General features: G+C 39.3%; 2 protein-coding genes across 2 annotated transcripts in view; both read left to right on the plus strand.

Annotated features, from left to right (window-relative positions):
* Positions 1-12,502, plus strand: part of LOC138083557 (phosphatidylcholine transfer protein-like) — a 65,268-nt gene extending 52,766 nt beyond the window's left edge. Inside the window, exons 7-9 of the mRNA XM_068977402.1 lie at positions 1,496-1,710; positions 10,875-10,949; positions 12,369-12,502. Of these exons, the coding sequence (XP_068833503.1) occupies positions 1,496-1,710; positions 10,875-10,949; positions 12,369-12,502 (424 nt within the window). The remainder of the gene's footprint in view (positions 1-1,495; positions 1,711-10,874; positions 10,950-12,368) is intronic.
* A 709-nt stretch (positions 12,503-13,211) lies between these two features.
* Positions 13,212-21,370, plus strand: part of LOC138083558 (phosphatidylcholine transfer protein-like) — a 40,919-nt gene continuing 32,760 nt past the window's right edge. The window contains exon 1 of the mRNA XM_068977403.1: positions 13,212-13,340. Within this exon, the coding sequence (XP_068833504.1) occupies positions 13,212-13,340 (129 nt within the window). The remainder of the gene's footprint in view (positions 13,341-21,370) is intronic.

Below are 21,370 nucleotides of genomic sequence, written 5' to 3' on the forward strand. Positions count from 1 at the left end.
AAACATGAAAGATCTTCCCCCTTCTGTTGGAAACAGTTAAACAATAGTAAGTGTGACCTGCTTAATAGTATGAAGAAATGTGACTGGGTGCTTTATGAACAATGCCAAGATATCATTTCCTTCAAAGATAAGGATTGGTACTGAATACATTAAGTCAGATGAGTTGTGGATATACTGGGTAGCACCTAATGGAAGTTCTTATCTTGAATTCTTACTTATAACCTTACAAATACTACCAACTCCATTACCTATATTCTGCCTATTTTGTACTCTGATAAAATAATGATTAGATGACTTGAAGCAGCTGACAAGACATATAGTTCTATATAAGATCAATAATAGTAATAGTGTAACTTTAAATATGGGAAGAAGCAACCAGGGGGAGTCGTTTTCTGGACCATGATGCACTAGCAAGACAGGTGGTCCTGAGACTTGGCAGTGGTTGATAGGGCCTAGTCCAGCAATAGCACCCTGAGAGGCCTAAGAATAAAATCTTGGCCTGACCTAGGAACAAGCAATCCTAGCACTCTGACACAAAATAATCATGAAATGCCTCCTAGGCTATGGTCCAATTTGTGACCATGAGAAGGCACTGCCAACTAAAACTTGGCACTTGCAACCTGTCACTACAAGTAAGATATTAGTAGCCACTGCAGTTGGTGACCTTTGGCACAGCCTGAAAGGAGTTCAGGGTGGAGGTCAGCAATAAGGCACTCTTTTTTACTGAGAAATTCTGGCAGAACAGGCCTTCAGATATCCAGATATTTTCAGAGGAAGATTTCATCAGACCAATTTCTTTCATCTTCTATCTAGACAATCACTGAAGTCTTTAATAGACACATCTGATCCTCATGACGAATAGCAACATTTTTGTGACTGACAGCAATCTTCTGCCAACGTGTGTGGTTGATTGCATGTATCCTCCTTCACTAAAATCACAGACATACTGACCTCCCCTTCCACAAGCTCTTCAGAGCAGATCCTCAGAGTGATTTGAATAACTTTCTCCAGGGCTATAGTACTCATTTTTCCCCACAGAAAACTTAACTCACAACTCTCATGCTCTGTATTTTTTTGTCAACACCTTCAGACTAAAAATGTTAAATAAAGTGTTCTCATTTTTGATAAGCAACTCTACCAACATCTGTGATATCCTACATAATTTAAGGCAGTCATTGCTCTAAGGTCTCTTGAAGGTTGGGCCAAAAACAACTCCAAAGTTTTCTGCATCCCTAAGATTCCCCTTTCAATGGAGGATTATTTTGAAAAATACACATAAGGAGTATGACAATGTAAGTCATGGTGTGTAGCATTGCGCTCTATCACTAAAAGAAAAGCAAGATTCACCATAAAGCTTTGTGTCCACTTGTCAAATAAAGCTAATTTTAGTTTAGTTTAATTAAATAAGCATATTTTTAGATTTTTCAGCATTAAATACTTTTATTCTACCTGTGTCTGCTGAAAGTCATATAAGTTCATATTATCTCTATCGCAGAATCTGTAGCAAGAAAGATAGCAAGCTGGACTTCCCTGGTGGTCCAGTGTTTCAGAATCCTCCTGACAACGCAGGGGCCATGGATTTTATCCCTGTTCCAGGAAGATTCGCCATGCCTCTGTGCAACTGGGCATGTGCACCACAGCTGCCGAAGCCTGTGTGCTCTAGAGTTCATACCCTGCAACAAAAGCATGTGCGCTTAGTGTCTCAGTCAGGTCCGACTCACTGAGACACTTTGTAGCCCACCAGGCTCCTCTATTCATGGCATTTTACTGGCAAGAATCCTGGAGTGGGTTGCCATTTCTTCCTCCAGGGGATCTTCCAGACCCAGGGACTGAACTCGTATCTTCTGTGTCTGCTGTGTTGCAGGCGGGTTCTTTATCCACCCAGCCATCAGGGAAACCCATAGCAAGATAAGCCACAGCAATAAGAAGCCCACATGAACTGCAAATGAAGTGTAAACCCACTCACCACAACCAAAGATGGCCTGTGCAGCAAGGATTTCCACAATCTTTTTGGGACTTCCCAGTCTACATAATTGTGTGAGTCAAATCCCTGTGATAAAGTTGAATTTGGATGAACATTAGTCAAAACACAGAGAATTTCCTTTAAAATTTGAGAAAGTAAAAGAACTAGATTCAGTCAAAGCACAGAAGTAAGTAATAATAGTGAAGGTTTACTCACCACTTTCAAAATGCCAAGCACACTCTGAACATTTCACTCATTAGAATGTTTCATCCTAACACATCTGAAGGTATAAAGACTGTAATAGAGCAGGGAACTTTATCTTGTGCCCAGCTATACACTCCATATATAGAACACACACAATTTTCAACTCTCTGATGAATAAATCAAAAGTGGAACAACACCCTAAAGCCCTAGGATCTCCATCTGACCTTATGGCAGAAAGATGGATATAAAAATTAAAACTTTATCTCATGTTCCACTTATTTCTGAATAAAAGAGTGAGCTCTTAGAACAATGAACTTTTAGAACTTTTAACAAATAGATTTTTTTTTTTGCATTTTAGTTATTTTTTGCTTAGTTTTATTGATTAAAAATTTAAAAATGATTCTGCATTCTGTTTGAATACCTTTGGAGGATGTATAATGACTGTTTAGAAGTTGACAAGTTCGAAGTTATCATTGGTGTGAATAGGGGAGGAGAGAGGCAAAACACTTCAAGAAAAGAAGAGTTTTTCATTTTCAGGTCAGGATGCTGGAAGTTAAGAAAATCTGATTCTCTCAGGGACAGGTGTGGAGGTTGGTGGGGTGGGGAGCAGTTATTAAACCCATTTTCTCCTACGTATTTTACTTAATTCCTCTCTAGTGGTTCATAAACTGAGAAGAAGCCAGTGAAAACCAAGCAGACCAAAAATGGTACTTAGAGCTCAGTGAAGGATACACAGCAACTTTTCTTCTATGAAAGCTTATGAGGGACCAGATCTGTTTCTAAGTGGTCATGGTTTCTGCTTACCAATGAACTTGGAGTTTCATTTTCCCAGGGACAGTGAATAAACTCTTTCTTAGGAGCCTAATTTCAGGCTGCTGTTGAATAATTGCTGGATTGCTGAAAGCATCCAAATAGGAGCTCCTGTTTGCTTCCAGCTACTTCAGGCTCTTGTAAACAGCATTTGCTTTCCATCACAAGCTAGGAAATGTGCCTGTGCAGCCAAGGTGCTGGGTCCCTGGAGAGGGTGTGCAAGGAGGCTGTTTTCTCATGTCTCATTTGGTTTATAACATGCTGGTAGGGTTGAATAATCACTAAAGCTCCATCCAATTATATTCCACTAATTTATGAAACATCCAGCAATCTGCTGGAGGACTAGGAGGTCAACCAGATGTTTTCTGATGCAAAGTCAGAGCACTCGCATCTCATGAGAGGGGAGGACTGATGGGCACACACACCTCCTGACATCACTGGGTGAGGCCTGCAGATTTTCTAAGTAGAGAAGCTTGGCCGGGGAAGAGTTTAGCTGGCAGATCTGAGCTGGGATTAACTCATCCAGATAACTAGGAAGAAGGACTCAGCAATTTAAGCCTGTTTATTCTCCAAGAGGAGTTAGACCCTGCATTCCCTGAATATCCCGGGCTCTAGGAGAATCTCTACCACAGCTCCCTGGGTACAGTCAGGATCACGTTCACTATATTCCACCCCCAACACTTCTTGTCTGAGCTGGACCTAGCGACCTGCTTATAAAGAGCAGATCATGCTAGAATTGGTGTAAAGAAGAGCAACAGTGATGGGATGTCATCCAGAGATTAGACTACGAAAAACTGTGATGTCCTTCTTGCTCATTTTCTCTCTCTGGAGCTTCTTGCTTCCTCGGATGAAGCAAGTCGCCATTTGGGAGCTGCTCTCTGGAGAGGCTGAGTGTGGTCTTTTGACTGGCAGCCAGTCAGAAGCTGAGACCCTCTGCCCAACAGGCTGGGGGGAACTGAGTCTTTCCAGTAGTCTTCTGAGTGAGACTGAAGAGAATCCATCTCTGTGCTGTCTGGCTTTGCAAGGACTGCAGTCCCAGAGAACCCCTGCCTGCAGCCTTGAGAGATGCTGAGCCAGACACCAGGACCAGCTCAACCACACCCAGGATCCAGACACACTGAAACTCTGAGATAAGAAATGTTGTTTATAGTCAATAAATTCTGGCTACTTAATGATAGGCAACTCACTACAGTCAGGTCTCTGCTCAAGTGTCTCCCTATTTATAGTAGTCTCTTGCCTCCTGAACCAAGAAGGCCAGCAAAAAGGATCCCCCATTATCCTCTATATCCTTGCTCATCTTCATTTTTCCTTATGGAAAATTATTGCTGCTTACTTTTATATTACATATTTATTGATTAGCTGGCTTCCCTGCTAGAATGAAAATCCAATGAACACCATGTCTGTCATTTTCTTGGTAAATAAGATGAATATATATCTGCCCCAATGCTGCTTAGATATATTCATCAAATACTTATTACAGGGCTGGTATATACCAGGTCCAGTGATTATAGATTCCCTGGTATCTAGGTCAGTAAATTTCAAAATAGATGTAGATAGACTGGTAGATATCTCCATTGGCCTTAGTTTTGCTCTCAGAAATAATAAACAACATATCAGTCCTGTTCCACAAACCCAGTTCTAATTGTTCTGTTAACTCTACTTTTTTGGGTATAAGATCTGGTTATTAAATTTATTTTGTATGCTGTAGAGTTTTTTGGAGTTTAAGCATGGGAATTTTACTTTAGTATATTTTAAATTTTAATTGAAGTTTGGTTGATTTTTAATGTGTTAGTTTCAAGTGTGCAACAAAGTGAATCAGTTATACACACACACACACTCTTTTTTAGATTCTTTTCCCATAGAGGCCACTACAAGAATACTGAGTAGGATTCCTGTGCTATATGGTAGGTCCTTGTTAGTTACATAATTTATATATAGGAGGGTGTATGTGTCAGTCTCAGTCTTCTAATTTATCCATCCCCCATAGATGTAGAAAATAAATTTATGTCACACTGTAGACTTTTAATGGATGTTTGATGTTTCCTCATTTGGTGTTTACCTTGCCATTGAAATTCCATTTCAACTCTCTGCTTCCTTAGAGGAGGTGTGGGAGCTACTGCCTAGGCTCACTTTCTCCTGGCTTCCACTGGGAAGGAGGGAGGCAGGCTCATGTACCATTAACCAGACCCCCAGGAACCATCTCCTGCATCACCAGACTGATGAACCTGTGTGTCTGCCTGAAGCTCCCACAGTCACTCTTCTTGTCTCAAGACAGAGTCCTCTACCCCTGTTGTATGTGTGTGCACTGTCAGTGGTGGTTATTTTGACCTGGCTACTTTCCTACTCTCATAAGATACACCAAGATAGACAACCTCTGAACATGGATCATCTATGTTGCTCCATTTTTACAACTGAGTTCTTTAAAGAGTCCTGACCTCGAGCTTTCTCTGCAAGCTTTCATCCATTTGCTGTCTGTTTCTGGACCACAAAGGATAACAATTCTTATGTTTAAATACTTCTGTATATAGTGATGTCTGTATAAAATATAAAATATGACTATATTTATATTTTACATACACATATATATGTACATATAGTCAACTTAGCTCCCATCTTGAAACTATTATCTCTACCTCCTTTCCATTGGCCCTTCAAGTGTTTGAAGATCTTTAGCACATCATCCCATATTCTCATTTCCTATGTCTAAAATTATTATTTCTCTAATGACTTTAATCTCCAATAATTTTGTTATGTTTTATTACCAAAACTCCCTCTTCTATTCTGGTAGATATGTTAGAGTTCATTCAATAGCACTATACGGCTGCCAGTGTGAGAGGAACAGGGTACAGTGGGACTATTCTTCCTTGTACTCTATTTTTCTGTTAGTGCTAAGTCTGATTTATCTTTTTTAACCATATATTTATACAACCAGCTCATAATAATCAACTTAGTAATGGAGTGTGCTACTCCTTGTCCATATTTTAAATATTAAACTCTGCCAAGCAATGGCACACTCCTCTACTTCAGAATTAAAGACTTCACACTAGTCTCTACTGAGTTTTACCATGTTAGTTTTAACCTCTCACACCCTTTTGAAGAATGTCAGTCTATGCAGAAAGACTTCAGTTCAGTTCAGTTCAGTTGCTCATTCGTGTCTGACTCTTTGTGACCCCATGGACTGCAACATGCCAGGCCTTCCTGTCCATCAGCAACTCCCAGAGTTTACTCAAACTCATGTCCATTGAGTCGGTGTTGCCATCCAACCATCTCATCTTCTTTCATCCCATTCTCTCACCTTCAATCTTTCCCAGCATCAGGGTCTTTTCAAATGAATCAACTCTTCACATCAGGTGTTTATTCCTGTTTTAACTTAACTGTCAATCTTCTGATACATTGATCCCTGGTGAACTGCTATTTCTTCAATCTATATGACATTTTTTCCTCTCATTAACTTATCAGAAGGCATACTATATTAGCTTTTTTAGATGTAAAGCCCATTTTTTACTCACTGGGATTATGTCACCCATTTATTCAATAAAGATGTATCAAGGGTCAACTCTGTGCCAAGAGCCAAGCTGGACATTGAATTCACAGAGATCAACAAACAAACGTAATTCTTGACCTCATGAAACTTAAGCTTATTATTCACATTTTATAACTGTTTATTAGACAATTATAATTAGAAATTATAATTTCTAAGTTTTTATATTCAGAATTTTATTTTTTTTAAAGTACCAATCTTGATAATGCAAAAACAGTGCAATGCTAACTGTAGAATTTCTGTGGTGGATAGTTGGGTTGCTCACTGTGTATTTCTTTCTTTTTGTTTAGTCCCTCAGTCATGTCTGACTCTGTAACTCCTTGAACTGCCGCCTGCCAGGCTCCTCTGTCCATGGGATTTCCCAGACAAGAATCCCAGCGTGGCTTCCCATCTCCTTATCCAGAGGCGCTTCCTGACCCCGTGGGCCAAATCTATGTCTCTTGCACTGGCAGAAGGATTCTTTATTGCTGAGCCACCAAGGAAGCCCCATATTTCTTTCTACTTTTATATATATTTGAAATTTTTCATAATAAAGTTTTGGGGTAAATTTTACTTGTCTTTCACAAGCCACTGAATTGTGCATATCTCTTTTTTAAACTCCTTAGATAGCTTTACTTGCTTTTTATGAACTTCAGGATGCTACAGCCTCTGTCTCCCAGAATTCCTGGTAAAATTATTACATAACATAAAGAACACTCAAAGTAAAGATGGACTATGACTCAAAGTAAGAGCCTAGCATGAACTGGCTCTGTGCCCCTTGACAAATCACTTAATGTCTCTGAGCCTCGATTTTCTGCATCCCTAAAATGGGATAATATTAACACTCTAAGCTGTTTAAAAAATAAATAAAATCATGTACATAATCACTTACCATATTTAAAATACATCTGCCACACTTCTGCTACTTTTTGAACTTATACACCAGGCACATAACCATCATTTCCTTCTTTACAAATCTGAATTAAGCAGTTAATATCCCTTCAAGCTTTCTTCTTCCTTTACCCTTTGAAAAATAAAATTCTTAGTAACTCATACCTTTAATGTGTTGTTAGATGATTTGGTTCATAAATTTGGTGTCAGAAGAGGTAAATTTTTCTATCACCTTTAGTTCAGTTCAGTCACTCAGTCATGGGTGACTCTTTGCGACCCCATGGAATGCAGCAAGCCAGGCCTCCCTGTCCATCACCAACTCCCAGAATTTACGCAAACTCATGTACATTGAGTCAGTGATGCCATCCAACCATCTCATCCTCTGTCAACTCCTTCTCCTGCCTCCACTCTTATACTTACCTACTACACTTTAAACTGCTGCATTTCATTTCTTTAGGTATGCTCTGTAATTTGTTTAATCACTTTCGTGTTGTGGGCTTTCAGGTGGTTTTCTCTGCTTTAAATATTTCTGCAATAATTCTCTTGTGTGTATACACACAGACAAGAGGAGAAGTACACATGAGACAGTGAAGGACGGGGAAGCATGGCATACTGTAAGTCATGGGGTTGCAGAGTTGGACATGACCTAGCAATTGAATAACAACAATATATATGTATGTGTGTGTGAATATATATATACATATGAGTCCTCATTAAAGATTTTTCTATCAATTCCTATCTCACCCCTAGAGCCTTGAAAACCAGTGTTTGCTGCCCTTTGGTTTTTAATCTCAATAACTCCTCACCATACACATACTCTTCACTGTGCTACGCACACTTTCCAGATGAAAACCAAGGTGTGATTCAACTGTAGTCAAAGAAAAGGAATTCTGCACAATCTTACACACAGACATACACTAACAATCCACTTCCCATCAGCAACTGAAACTTAAATTGAGTGATCATGACATGAGATCTTTAAAGAGCTATCCTTTGCCTTCAGTTTTATTAAAGACACAGATGTGTAGTCACACTTAATGGTGTTTACTTGGAAGCATGTCATGTTTACCCTTGCAAATGTATTATGCATGCCTCAAGATAGAGTGAACAAAGTGAAGTTGCTCAGTCGTGTCCGACTCTTTGCCACCCTGTGGACTGTAGCCCACCAGGCTCCTCAATCCATGGGGTTCTCCAGGCAAGAATACTGGAGTGGGTTGGCATTTCTTTCTCCAGGAGATCTTCCTGACCCAGGGATCGAACCCAGGTCTCCCACATTGCAGGCAAACGCTTTAACCTCTGAGCCATCAGGGTGAACAAAAGGGCATTGTAACTTCATGTAGTCCGACTGCTTGCTTAAATTTAGGTTTGGGCTCAAATGAGAAAAATCTCTGATTATCAGTCATCTTGGACTTATTCACAGATGTTGGGCTCTATTTACAAATGATTTATGTCTTTGCATAAAAGAGAGTGGGGACTTTGTGTGTGTTGCTCAAAGAACCATCAACTGCCTCTCCTGAGGAATTTGTATAAGATCAATATTTATCTATGTGAGCCAAGAATTGTGCCATACTGCTTGAGAGCCAAATACTTCATTTTCTGTCTCTCTGCCCCTGGGAGGAGCACAGCAGACTGAAATGTCGGCACAAAGGCCACTTAAAGTTCTCACTCAGTTTCTGCTGCTTTAGATACAATGCGAGGTTTTGGCTGAACTGCAGATTTCTGTCATGGATGCTGCTCATGACTAACACATAGTATATATATATATTTATCATATATATATAATGTATTTGTAAAATAAATGAGCAAAGAGAAACAAGCAAACATTGTTGTCACAAACTCTTCACAAAGAAAAAAGAGGATAGCCTTGAATGTATTATTTTAAGATATATTAACTGGAGACCCACCAGACATGTTTGCCTTGAATGAGGATACAGTTGTTACTTGGAATGATCTTCTAGACATGTATGTAAATAATTAAGAACATAATAACGAAAAGCCCCGTATTCTATATTAAAGGTTAAAAAGAATTTCTTGGAGATTCAGAGCAAGAATCAACATTCTGTTTAGAGAAATTTAGGAAAGATTAAGAATCTATAGGAGTTCAACAAGCTTGTGATGAATGAGGAAGGGAATTTTAGAAAAAGTAAGGACATAAACAAAAGAAACATAAAAGAAACGTAAAAGACTTTCAGATTGTAGAAATAGAACGTGTTGCCATGAACAATTAGAGGACTTGTGTCAGTAAGAACAAGTTAGTCTGAACTTTTCCATTAGAATTGGATTGTATAAAGCCTTATATACTCCATTAGTGAGCTGTCACCTTCTTTTGTAAGCAAGAGATCCTCATATACTTTTAAACATGGAAGTGACATGATCAGATTTCCTGTAGTGATGCATCTTTCGTGTAAGGGGTCAAGCACATTCTTGTGAGTACAATGTAGGTAAAGCATGGACTCTTAAGCAGGGCATGTACAAAGAGCAAGAGAACAGCCATCTTGAGTGGCCTGGGCATACACACTACCGCTACATACCCTGCAGGACTTTTATAATCAATGTCCACCTCTCTTTCTTGATATCTCTGGAGCCAGCTGTGTTGAGGTGCACTATAAGAAAACATCAAAAATGCAATAGAGACTCCTGGAGCTGAGACAATCAAGAATAAGCCAGGTATTGACTTATGTCAATATTTCATGAAAGTATGGAGGAGAACAACAACAGCATCTTGCTGTAGACTCAGCAATCAGAGTCATGTCACAGTGAGGCCACCACTGTCACCCAACCTGCAAAGAGGTTTCCCTCCACCCAGACAGGGAGTGAAATGTAAGATGCTTAACAGGTACAATACAGGGGGAGACCATGGGCTTTAAGCAAATACAAGCAGTAACAGCATTCTGAGGAAACACCACCCTTGCCTCTGGTTTCTCTCGGCCTGCAGAACCATACTGCCATCTACACTGAGTCCCCAGAGCCAGGGCCAGATGCTGGGACAGTCTATACTATCTACACACCATCTGGTGGAGGAGGACAGAGAGGAGAGGACAAATGGGATTCCACTTGTTTATCAAGTCTAGTACTCTCTCTATGAAATGCTGCTTTGAGAAGGGCTTCAGAACTTCATTTGGACTCAGCAGGAAAGTCCAGTAATAAGGAAACTAACTTGTCACTAGTGTAAGTAGGGAAAAGAAGGCATAAGCTGAGCATTTGCCATTCTTGAGCTATCAAGATTTTGGCAAAGTCTACATGAGAAATCATAAAACATAAATAACAGCAATCTTAGTTTGTAAGCGAGAGGTGAAGGGAGCATATTTAAAGATTTTATATTATACACACTAAATACACAAAATTACTATTAAAGATTTTATGTAATCTATATATACTAAATGCATTTAGAGGACTTCATGAATCATATGAGTTTTAAGATATGAACCTGGGGAAAGCAATGGTCATTAATTAACACATTTTTAACTGGAATTTTTTATTTTTCAGAAACTAACACCTGTGGCATTAATAAGTCTTTTGTCAATAGTGTGTTAAGAAAGATTATACAATCAGTTGAGACTGGTAAGAAGGTGAAATGGAAGATGATATCAGTATTGGGCATAAGTTCTAGAAGCAAAGAGGGTATCCAGAGTGGGTTGCCATTTCCTTCTCCAGAGGATCTTCCTGACCCAGAGATCAAACTCAAGTTTCCTGTGTCTCCTGCATTGCAGTTGGATTCTTTACCAGCTGAATAATCAGCAGTAAATAAAACAGACAAAATTTCTTGCCCTCCTGGAGTTCACTTTGCAATGGATAAAGAAAACAGAAAAACATCATCATTTGGGAGATATAATATTAAATTATTTGCTCCTAAAAGTCAGTTGCTGAGTTGATCTCCTATATGCAGCTTAACTCCCTGTCAGACTTTTAAGCCTAGTACTACAAATATTTAGTCTATTTTGCTGAAAAATTTTAACATCGACCTCCACTGTTATCTTGGATAGAATACATTGTCTTTACCATTAAAATAATATCTTGTGCTCAAAGTTGAATCTTCTGAGAAGGAAAAGGAAGTAGATGCATCTTTTAAAATGTTTTCCCCCAAATAACTGAAAAATAGAGCTTGGGAAATGCTTACATTAATATGGAGGTAAAATTACCTTCATGATCATTTCTTTCCGTCTCTTTATCTTCTCACCTTCAGATTTTTTTTTAATGCACGAGAAAGTAAAATTTGAAAATTAAGATGTAAAATAGAATCTCATGAAAGAAATAACCAGGAGTCTTGTATTTTTACTTCAAGGCAAAAAGCTATTTCCTGGTCTCCTCTTCCTTCTATTTCTGCATGTCAATGTCACATACAAATTCTTTATGGTAGGAAGACTCATTTTTAGTGGATTCTAGTCCCTGCAGTTATCGACAGAGCACCTTATGATACTCACTGTGGACAGGTTAACAGGTATTATAGCTTTTTCAGTGCTACCTTAGCCCCAGCCTTGCTTTCACTGCTTCTGAGTTCCCACCTGGTCACAGCTGCTTCTGCTGATGCTCCCCAGGTACAGGGTCAGCTTCTAACCTTTTCCTGATGAAGATGAATAATGTATCACCACTCCCATTCCAGGTTGGTAGTATATTACCCTTGACCCCAAATTCATGACCCTAGATGACTGAGGAACTCCTACACTGCTTGCCGCTAATTTGTTTTGAGGTGTACTAGCAAGATTGGTTACTAGGAGGACTTGTGTACATTTGTGTTGCAGTTCACTTCTTCTACCTTTTTCCCCCTACATGCACCCAGTGTGCAATCCAGAACCGCAGTTCTGATGCCCTCTCCTTTTCCAAACGAGATTACACCTCTAGTTTACTAGTCAAGATTCTCGCTGTAGTTATCTAATTACTACTCTGGATATTCTTGCTGTGAACAAGACCTTGGAGATTGTGTCCACCTGGCTTGTTAGACTGGTCAGTTTCTACCAGTCTAATTCTTGTTCCACTCTCCAGATGCAATTCACGGTGAAAGCCATTTTGAAATTAAAGATGGAGACAGATACAGCCCTAGCAAAACTGGGCATGACCTGACTTCTAACGCCTCTGGAGTTGTCCCTTGTCTCACATCGGTGTTCATTTCAAGCTAACAACTGCTCCATTCCCAGCTGATAATACTGTAGATATCAGTAAAAAGTGTCCAAGTTCCAAATCTCAAGTGGGGATAATCTATAATAGGACTTACCTCATGGTAGTGACAGATGCTTTTGGTGTCAACATTTATTAGCTGTTAAATATTCTGTAGATCACTTTGTCCCTGATCATAGAAATAGACAGATCTGGATTTTATATTTATCCCAGCTTCCTGAAGAAGGTCAAGGCATTGAAAACAGGAGTGGCTTCTCTGGGGCTAATTCAAGACCCCATTAGTCTTCCTCTGGGAACTTCCTGGGAACCACAAGTCTAGATTCTTTGGTGCATCCATAATATGGGATAGATTTCATATAATCACCAGTCCTTTTAATGTTTCCAGTTTTTTTCTTTCATCCCTGTTCTAATGGTTCCTTGGGGAAAAAAAAAAAAAAAAAAACTTTGGTGCACAAATTTGTGAGTGGGAAGAAGGAATCTGGGAGAAAAGTGAAAGTGAAGTTCAGAAGCTTGTTTAGAGAACCAGATGTCTCTTAACTTAGCAAAGTGGGCTACATTGCCAGCAAGTGCATAGATAAGGTCCGTTTTCTACCCTATCTCTTCTTTGGTTCCTGCCAATCATGCTTGGCCACACTCTTGCCTTGATCCTTAACACATACTAAGGCTGTGTGTGGCCTCCCTTGCAGGCAGAAAACTTGTGGCTATGGAAGAATGGCCTCTGCCAGTTTTTCTGAGGAGCAATTCCAGGAGGCTTGTGCGGAACTTCAGAATCCCAGGCTATCAGGCTGGAATTGGCAGGTGGAATCCAGGGGCTTTACCGTCTACCGGAAGCTAAACAGGGTAGGAGTTGGCCTGCTGCAGGCCGCTAGGGTGGCAGCACACAGGGGATACTGGGAAGCTGCAGCCTGTCTGGGCCCTAGACATCTTCTGGAGCCAGAAGGGACAAGCACTTGAGTGGTGCCTCCAGCTGACTTTGCCACTTTTGGGTCGTAGTGGGTGGAGAGGACAATTGAATTTATTCTCATATCTGAGGCCTGCCTGACAGGGCAAGTGGTTTGTAAGAGAGGTTAATGGTAAACTTAACATGTGGGTGTGCCTGATTCTCAGCCCCATGCACTTGCCTGCAAAAGATATGGAACCACTCTCTTTGGCTGATGCCCGTGGTGTTTGTGTGGCATAGCGTATCTTAGGTTTAAATACAGTAGAGAAGAGACTTGGAGAAGGAAATGGCAGCCCACTCCAGTGTTCTTGCTTGGAGAATCCCAGGGATGGGGGAGCCTGGTGGGCTGCCATCTATAGGGTTGCACAGAGTTGGACACGACTGAAGCAACTTAGCAGCAGCAGCAGAGAAGAGACTGAACTTTTCAGAGAATGGCTGTGCAGGGCGATGTGCATGAAGAAATCCAATGACTTTCTAACTAGCTTTTTGGCCTTCCCCCACTCTATCCCTTCCATCCTACATTGTAGAGCTCAGTCAAGCACCTGAGAGAGAGGCCGTGATCAATCGATCCCCTTCCTGTGGCACTGTTGATTATAGAATTATTGATACTAATAGTGACTATAATAGCTATTGTATTGTATGCTTTCTTAGGTTCCCGGCATTGTTCAAATGCTTTGCAGACATTGACTTATTCAATCCTCAAATCAATCCCAATATAAAGGACTAGGATTGTCACCTTTCTACTTATATGGAAATGAATATGTGAAACAGTTAAATTGATTTCTCAAGACTGACTTGGCTGTCTAACTCCAGACTTGTGCCATAAAAGTGCTCTTTCATTGACTCTGAAAGAGGGCAATTACTGTCAGGTGGGCTATGCATGTGGAACTAGGTGCTATATCTCCCATGACTAATCCATCTCCCTCTGCCCTCTAGTCAACACTGACCATTCCCCCACCTCCCCCAGAAGGCTTTTTGCTCCTTTATTTTTGTGGCTTTCATCCCCTGAACTGAGACAGAGTGTCTGGCTTTGTACTGTGTATTGTTTCCATTGTGTATTGATATGTAGCAAGGCCCACCTCTCTCTTGGGGGGAGGATGGATATTCAGAATGGTTCCTATCCCTATCAACTATAATATAAGTCTTATTTCCACTTGTCCTGGGCATGAGAGCAGTCATGGTACATTGATGCAAGCTACAAGTCTTTCCAGAGAACTTCCAGATGTTGGAGGCCATATGGTCCTATAAGTGTGCCCTTGAGCTTTAGCAGCTAGGTTGGAGGGCCACTGTACCATGCCACCTTGATTTCCGTTTGTGTTAAATATCAACAGGCCCTGTTGTATCAGGTGCAAGCCCTTTCCTACAGCCTTTGTCCACATCTAGTATTATATGCTGCCTGACCCATTTTGCTAGAGCCTCATTTTCTTTCCAAGTAAAGTCTATCCTTTACTTTCCTCCTGGAAGAAAATTCCCTCTATCTCCAGTTAGTAAGTCTTGCCTTCCAAATACCAGTCCAAACCAAAAGTGAATTCAGCTTGTCCCATACTCTCTCTAGGCTGCACTTATCTCCTCTAAAGGCCTTTGCCCTTTTCTGTCTTCTAGATATGTGTGGTTTCACCTACCATGTATGTTGTTAACATTATGTCATTTTTCCACAGCCATGCACTTCCCTGCTTGCAGCCATTTTACCTATGCATGTAGGTATGTCTTTTGGTCTCCAGGTCCTTGATTGGATATCAAACAGAAGAGCCTTGCCCCTCTGGCAATCTTTACCTTGATTAACATACCAGACTATTATCTATAAAATTCCAAATCAGGTTTTTGCAGTCTTTGCCTTCTTTATAAATTCCTCCAATAGCGTACACAGAGTAGACTTGTTTAAAGTTTACTAATATTGGGGGACAAGCAGAGGGTCTCAATGATCCACCCAACTTAAAAAAATATATATTTATTTTTTATTGACAGATAATTGCTTTGCAGAATTTTGTTGTTTTTTTGTCAAACCTCAACATGAATCAGCCATAGGTATACATATATAGTCCCTCCCTTATGAAACTCTCTCCCATCTCCCTCACTGGCCCATCCCTCTGGGTTGATACAGAGCCCCTGTTTGTTTCCTGAGCCTTACAGCAAATTCCCATTGGCTATCTACTTTGTATATGACAATGAAAGTTTCCATGTTACTCTTTGCATACATCTCGCCCCCTCCTCCCCTCTCCCCAGGTCTGTAAGTCTATTCTCTATATCTGTTTCTCCACTGTTACCCTGTAAATAAATTATTTGGTAGTGTTATTCTAGATTCCGTATATATGCATTAGAATATGGTATTTATCTATCTCTTTCTGACTCACTTCACTCTGTATGAGAGGTTCTAGGCTCATCCATCTCATTAGAACTGATTCAAATGTGTTCCTTTTCATGGCTGAGTAGGATTCTGTTGTGTATATGTACCACACCTTTGTCCATTCATCTGTCGATGGACATCTGGATTGCTACCATGTTCCAGCTGCTGTAAATAGTGCTGCAAGGAACAATGGGATACATGTGTCTCTTTCAGTTTTGGTTTCCTCGGGGTATATGCCTAGGGGTGGGATTGCTGAGTCATATGGTACTTTTATTCCTAGTTTCTTAAGGAATCTCCATACTGTCTGCAATAGTGGCTGTATCAATTTACATTCCTACCAACAGTGCAAAAGCATTCCCTTTTCTCCACAACCTCTGCAGCATTTGTTGTTTGTACTTTTTAATGATGGCCATTCTGACCGGTGTGAGGTGATATCTCATTGTAGTTTTTATTTGCATTTCTTTAATAATGAGTGATGCTGAGCATCTTTTCATGTGTTTGTTATCCATCTGTATGTCTTTGGAGAAATGTCTATTTAGGTCTTTTTCCCACTTTTTGACTGGGTTGTTTTTCTGGTATTGAGTTGTATGAGCTGCTTGTATATTTTAAAAATTTATCCTTTGTCAGTTGTTTCATTTGCTATCATTTTCTCCCATCCTGAGGGTTGTCTTTTCATCTCGCTTATAGTTTCCTTTGCTGTGTAAAAGAGTTTAAGCTTAATCAGGTTCCACTTGTTTTCTTTTGTTCTTATTTATATTAGGAGGTGAGTCATAGAGGATCTTGCTTTGATTGAGTGTCCTGCCTATATTTTCCTCTAAGAGTTTTATAGTTTCTGGTCTTACATTTAGATCTTTAAACTGTTTTGAGTTTATCTTTATTATGGTGTTAGGAAGTGCTCTGATTTCATTCTTTTACATGTAGCTGTCCAGTTTTCCCAGCACCATTTATTGAAGAAGTTATCTTTGCCCCATTGTATATTCTTGCTCCTTTGTCAAAAATAAGGTACCCATAGGCACATGGGTTTATTTCCAGTCTTTCTATCTTGTTCCATTGGTCTATATTTCTGTTTTTGTGCCAGTATCATACTGTCTTGATGACTGTAGATTTGCAGAATAATCTGAAGTCAGGACAGTTGATTCCTCCAGCTCCATTCTTCTTTCTCAAGACTTCCTTGACTATTCAGGGTCTTTTGTGTTTCCATATGAACTGTGAAATTTTTTTGTTCTAGTTCTGTGAAAAATGCCATTGGTAATTTGATAGAGATCATATTAAAAACACAACAACCTAAATCCTATGGGATGCAGACAAAGCAGTCCTAAGAGGGAAGTTTATAGCAATATAATCCTACTTTAATAAATAAGAAAAAAAATGAATAGACAACCTAAATTTGCACCTAAAACAACTGGAAGAAGAAGAAGAAGAAGAAGAAGAAGAAGAAGAAGAAGAAGAAGAAGAAGAAGAAGAAGAAGAAGAAGAAGAAGAAGAAGAAGAAGAAGAAGAAGAACAACAACAACAACAACAACAACAACAACAACAACACCCAAAATAAGTAGAAGGAAAGAAATCATAGGGATCTGTGCAGAAATAAATGAAAAAGAAATGAGAGAAATAATAGTAAAGATTAATAAAAGTAAAAGCTGGTTCTTTGGGAAGATAAACAAAATTGACAAAACTTTAGCCAGACTCATCAAGAAAAAGAGAGAAGAATCAAATCAACAAAATTAGAAATGAAAAGGAGAGATGACAACAGACAATGCAAAAATACAAAGGATTATAAGAGACTATTATGAATAACTATGTGGCAATAAAACAGATAACCTGGAAGCGATGGACAGATTCTTAGAAAAGTTCAATCTTCCAAGACCAAACCAGGACAAAATAGAAATTATGAACAACCCAATTACAAGCACTGAAATTGAAGCTGTGATCAAAGTTCTCCCCAAAACAAAAGCCCAGGACCAGGTGGCTTCACAGGAGAATTCTATCAAACATTTAGAGAGGAACTAATGCCTGTCCTTCTAAAACTCTTTCAAAAAATTGCAGAGGAAGGAACACTTCCAAACTCATTCTATGAGATCACCATCACCCTGCTACCAAAACCAGACAAAGACAATACAAAAAAGAAAACTACAGGCCAATATCACTAATGAACATAGATGCAAAAATCCTCTACAAAATTTTAGCAAAGAGAATTCAGCAACACATCAAAAATTTCATACACCATGATCAAATTGTGTTTACTCCAGGAATGCAAGGATTCTTCAATATATGCAAATCAATCAATGTGATACACCATGTTAACAAGTTGAAAGATATAAATTATATGATCATCTCAATAGATGCAGAAAAAGCCTTTGAAAAAATTCAGCACCCATTTATGATTAAAACTTCAAAATATGGGCATAGAAGGAACCTACTTCAACATAGTAAAGGCCATATATGTTAAGCCTACACAAACATTACTCTCAATGATGAAAAACTGAACACATTCCCCCCCTAAAATCAGGAACAAGACAAGTGTCTCCACTGTTGCCACTATTATTCAGCATACATCTGAAAGTTCTAGCTAAAGCAAGCAGAGAAGAAAAAGAAATAAAAGGAATCTAGACTGGAAAAGAAGAAGTAAAGCTCTCAATGTTTGCAGATGACATGATACTGAATGTAGAAAACCCTAAAGATAGTATCAGAAAATTACTAGAGCTAATCAGTGAATTTAGCAAAATTGCAGGATACAAAATCAATACACAGAAATCACTTGCATTTCTATATACTAACAATGAAAAATCAGAAATAGAAATAAAGGAATCAGTTCCATTCACCATTGCAACAAAAAGAATTAAATATCTAGGAATAAACTTACCTAAAGAGACAAAAAGTGGAGACTGAAAAAGTTGGCCTAAAGCTCAACATTCAAAAAGCGAAGATCATGGCATCCGGTCCCATCACTTCATGGGAAATAGATGGAGAAACAGTGGAAACAGTGTCAGACTTTATTTTGGGGGGCTCCAAAATCACTGCAGATGGTGACTGCAGCCATGACATTAAAAGACGCTTACTCCTTGGAAGAAAAGTTACGATCAACCTAGATAGCATATTCAAAAGCAGAGACATTACTTTGCCAACTAAGGTCTGTCTAGTCAAGGCTATGGTTTTTCCTGTGGTCATGTATAGATGTGAGAGTTGGACTGTGAAGAAGGCTGAGCGCCGAATAATTGATGCTTTTGAACTGTGGTGTTGGAAAAGACTCTTGAGAGCCCCTTGGAGTGCAAGGAGATCCAACCAGTCCATTCTAAAGGAGATCAGCCCTGGGATTTCTTTGGAAGGAATGATGCTAAAGCTGAAATTCCAGTACTTTGGCCACCTCATGCGAAGAGTTGACTCATTGGAAAAGACTCTGATGCTGGTAGGGATTGGGGGCAGGAGGAGAAGGGGGCGACAGAGAATGAGATGGCTGGATGGCATCACTGACTCGATGGACGTGAGTCTGAGTGAACTCTGGGAGTTGGTGATGGACAGGGAGGCCTGGCGTGCTGCAGTTCATGGGGTCACAAAGAGTCGGACACGACTGAGCTACTGAACTGAACTGAAATGAAGGAGACAAAAGAACTATACACAGAAAATGATAAGACACTGATGAAAGAAATCAAAGATGACATAAAGAGATGGAGAGATATTCCACGTTCCTGGGTAGGAAGAATCAATATTGTGAAAACGACTATACCACTTGACTTTTGAAAGTCTACATTAGGATCTTTACTTCCAACCATCAATAGCCACATCAATCATCTTGTTTCTTAATAATCATCAAAAGATTTCCTGCTGTAATGAGTCACTTGATTTTACTGTCTCTCCCCATTTTTGTTAATGTAAGACCTATAAGAGGAGGCTGAGACAGGTAATCCAAGAAGGCTTGTTGGATTGCTAGAGTTTGCTGCAGTAGGCTACCCTTGTCATCAAAGTTCTTGCCAAATGTTTGCTGAGTAAGGCGGATAGACAATGGATGAATGTCCTGATCATGATAAAGGCAGTTCATCATGGCTTACATACAAATCATATCATCTGCATCATCAGGGGTTTATTATTTGGAATTTGTAGGTTGAGAAGAATCAGAGAGTCCCCCTTCTCAGACTTTTCAGTGGCCATTATCCAGTAGAACCAAGCTGGGTATTACCTAGGGAATAATCTGCTATGAGTTGGGATCATGTATAGCTATGTACAATTAGCTAAGAAGCCACAGGAGATGTGATCATGAGCTAAATGATGCTGTAAGAAAGCTACTTTTACATGAATTAAAAAGACTAAAATAAGTGTAGAGGCATTTGAAAGGGTTTTCAATGTAACAAAAAAATATATATATTAAAGTAAAACCAATTGTGGTTTAGGTAGATACAAATAATACTGAACCTTATTCTTGGACAAATAGCTACTTTGATAGACAATATTTTGGTAATATTTTTAATTTCTCTTTCTATTGAATCAGAGAATTTTAGACTTAGAAAATCTTAGAAACCATTCTGTCCAATACCATCACATTTTCTTTTCAGTTTTCTTTTACTTTCTTTTCTTTTTTCAGCTTCCCTGTTCTCACCTTTCCTTTTTTTTTTTTTTTCCTCTCCATGTTGTAATGGTAATAACTTACCATTACCAATGGTAATAACTTTACATGGTGTTTTAATATACAAAATGCTATTGCATATGTTTTCATTTATCCCTCTTAATAATTCTAGAAGATAGACAGATATAGGCTTCTTTTCCTACTTTACAGATGGTATTAGACCCAGGGTTGTTAAGTGAGCCATTTAAGACCTCATAACTAGTAACCAGATATGAACCAGTCTACTTTGATAAACTCAGTACAAAAATATAAAGCTTGCTTCAATTCAGAAGTATCTTCTCTTTCCCCAAACTAAGCAAAACTAATGCGAAGCTGCTACATGCAATACCAAGTGGTATTGTGGGAAGAACATGGGTTAGAGTGAGATAGTCATTTCTGCTCCACCACACTTTCACTCTCTCATGAACTTGTTCAGGATGTGGTGGTGTTTTAGTTGCTAAGTCGTGTTCGACTCTTGAGACCCCATGGACTGTAGCCTGCCAGGATTCTCTGTCCATGGGATTTTCCAGGCAAGAATACTGGAGTGGGTTGCCATTTACTCAGGAGATACTCATCAAATGCCTCCTATGTAGTCTGCCTTGGCAGGCACTGCCTCAGAGCAGGAAGTCAGAGCTGTTGCTTCAATGAATGAACAATAAAGCATATCTGATGATGAGAATAAACTCATAGTAATGACAGACTCAATTTCTAGATAGGTTGATAAGAAGTCTGGGGTCCTTGAGGAGGAGAGAGGGTCGGGTGCTCTCGAAGAGGAGATAGGGGTCTGGAATTCAAAGGAAAAGAAAAGGGCAAACTTTTTTTTTTTCTTCTTCTACATTCCTTAGTCTTAGTAACATAAAACATATTTCTTTAAGCCCAGAGGTGATGATACACAGCAAAACAACTCAGCTTAGCTCTGTACTAAAGATTATATAACAACACTGTATAGTGTTTAAGACAGTTTCTCCTTCTTGAAAACCTTATGACTAATT

The sequence above is a fragment of the Capricornis sumatraensis genome, chromosome 8 (genome assembly GCF_032405125.1).
Source record: "Capricornis sumatraensis isolate serow.1 chromosome 8, serow.2, whole genome shotgun sequence".
Lineage (NCBI taxonomy): Eukaryota > Metazoa > Chordata > Mammalia > Artiodactyla > Bovidae > Capricornis > Capricornis sumatraensis.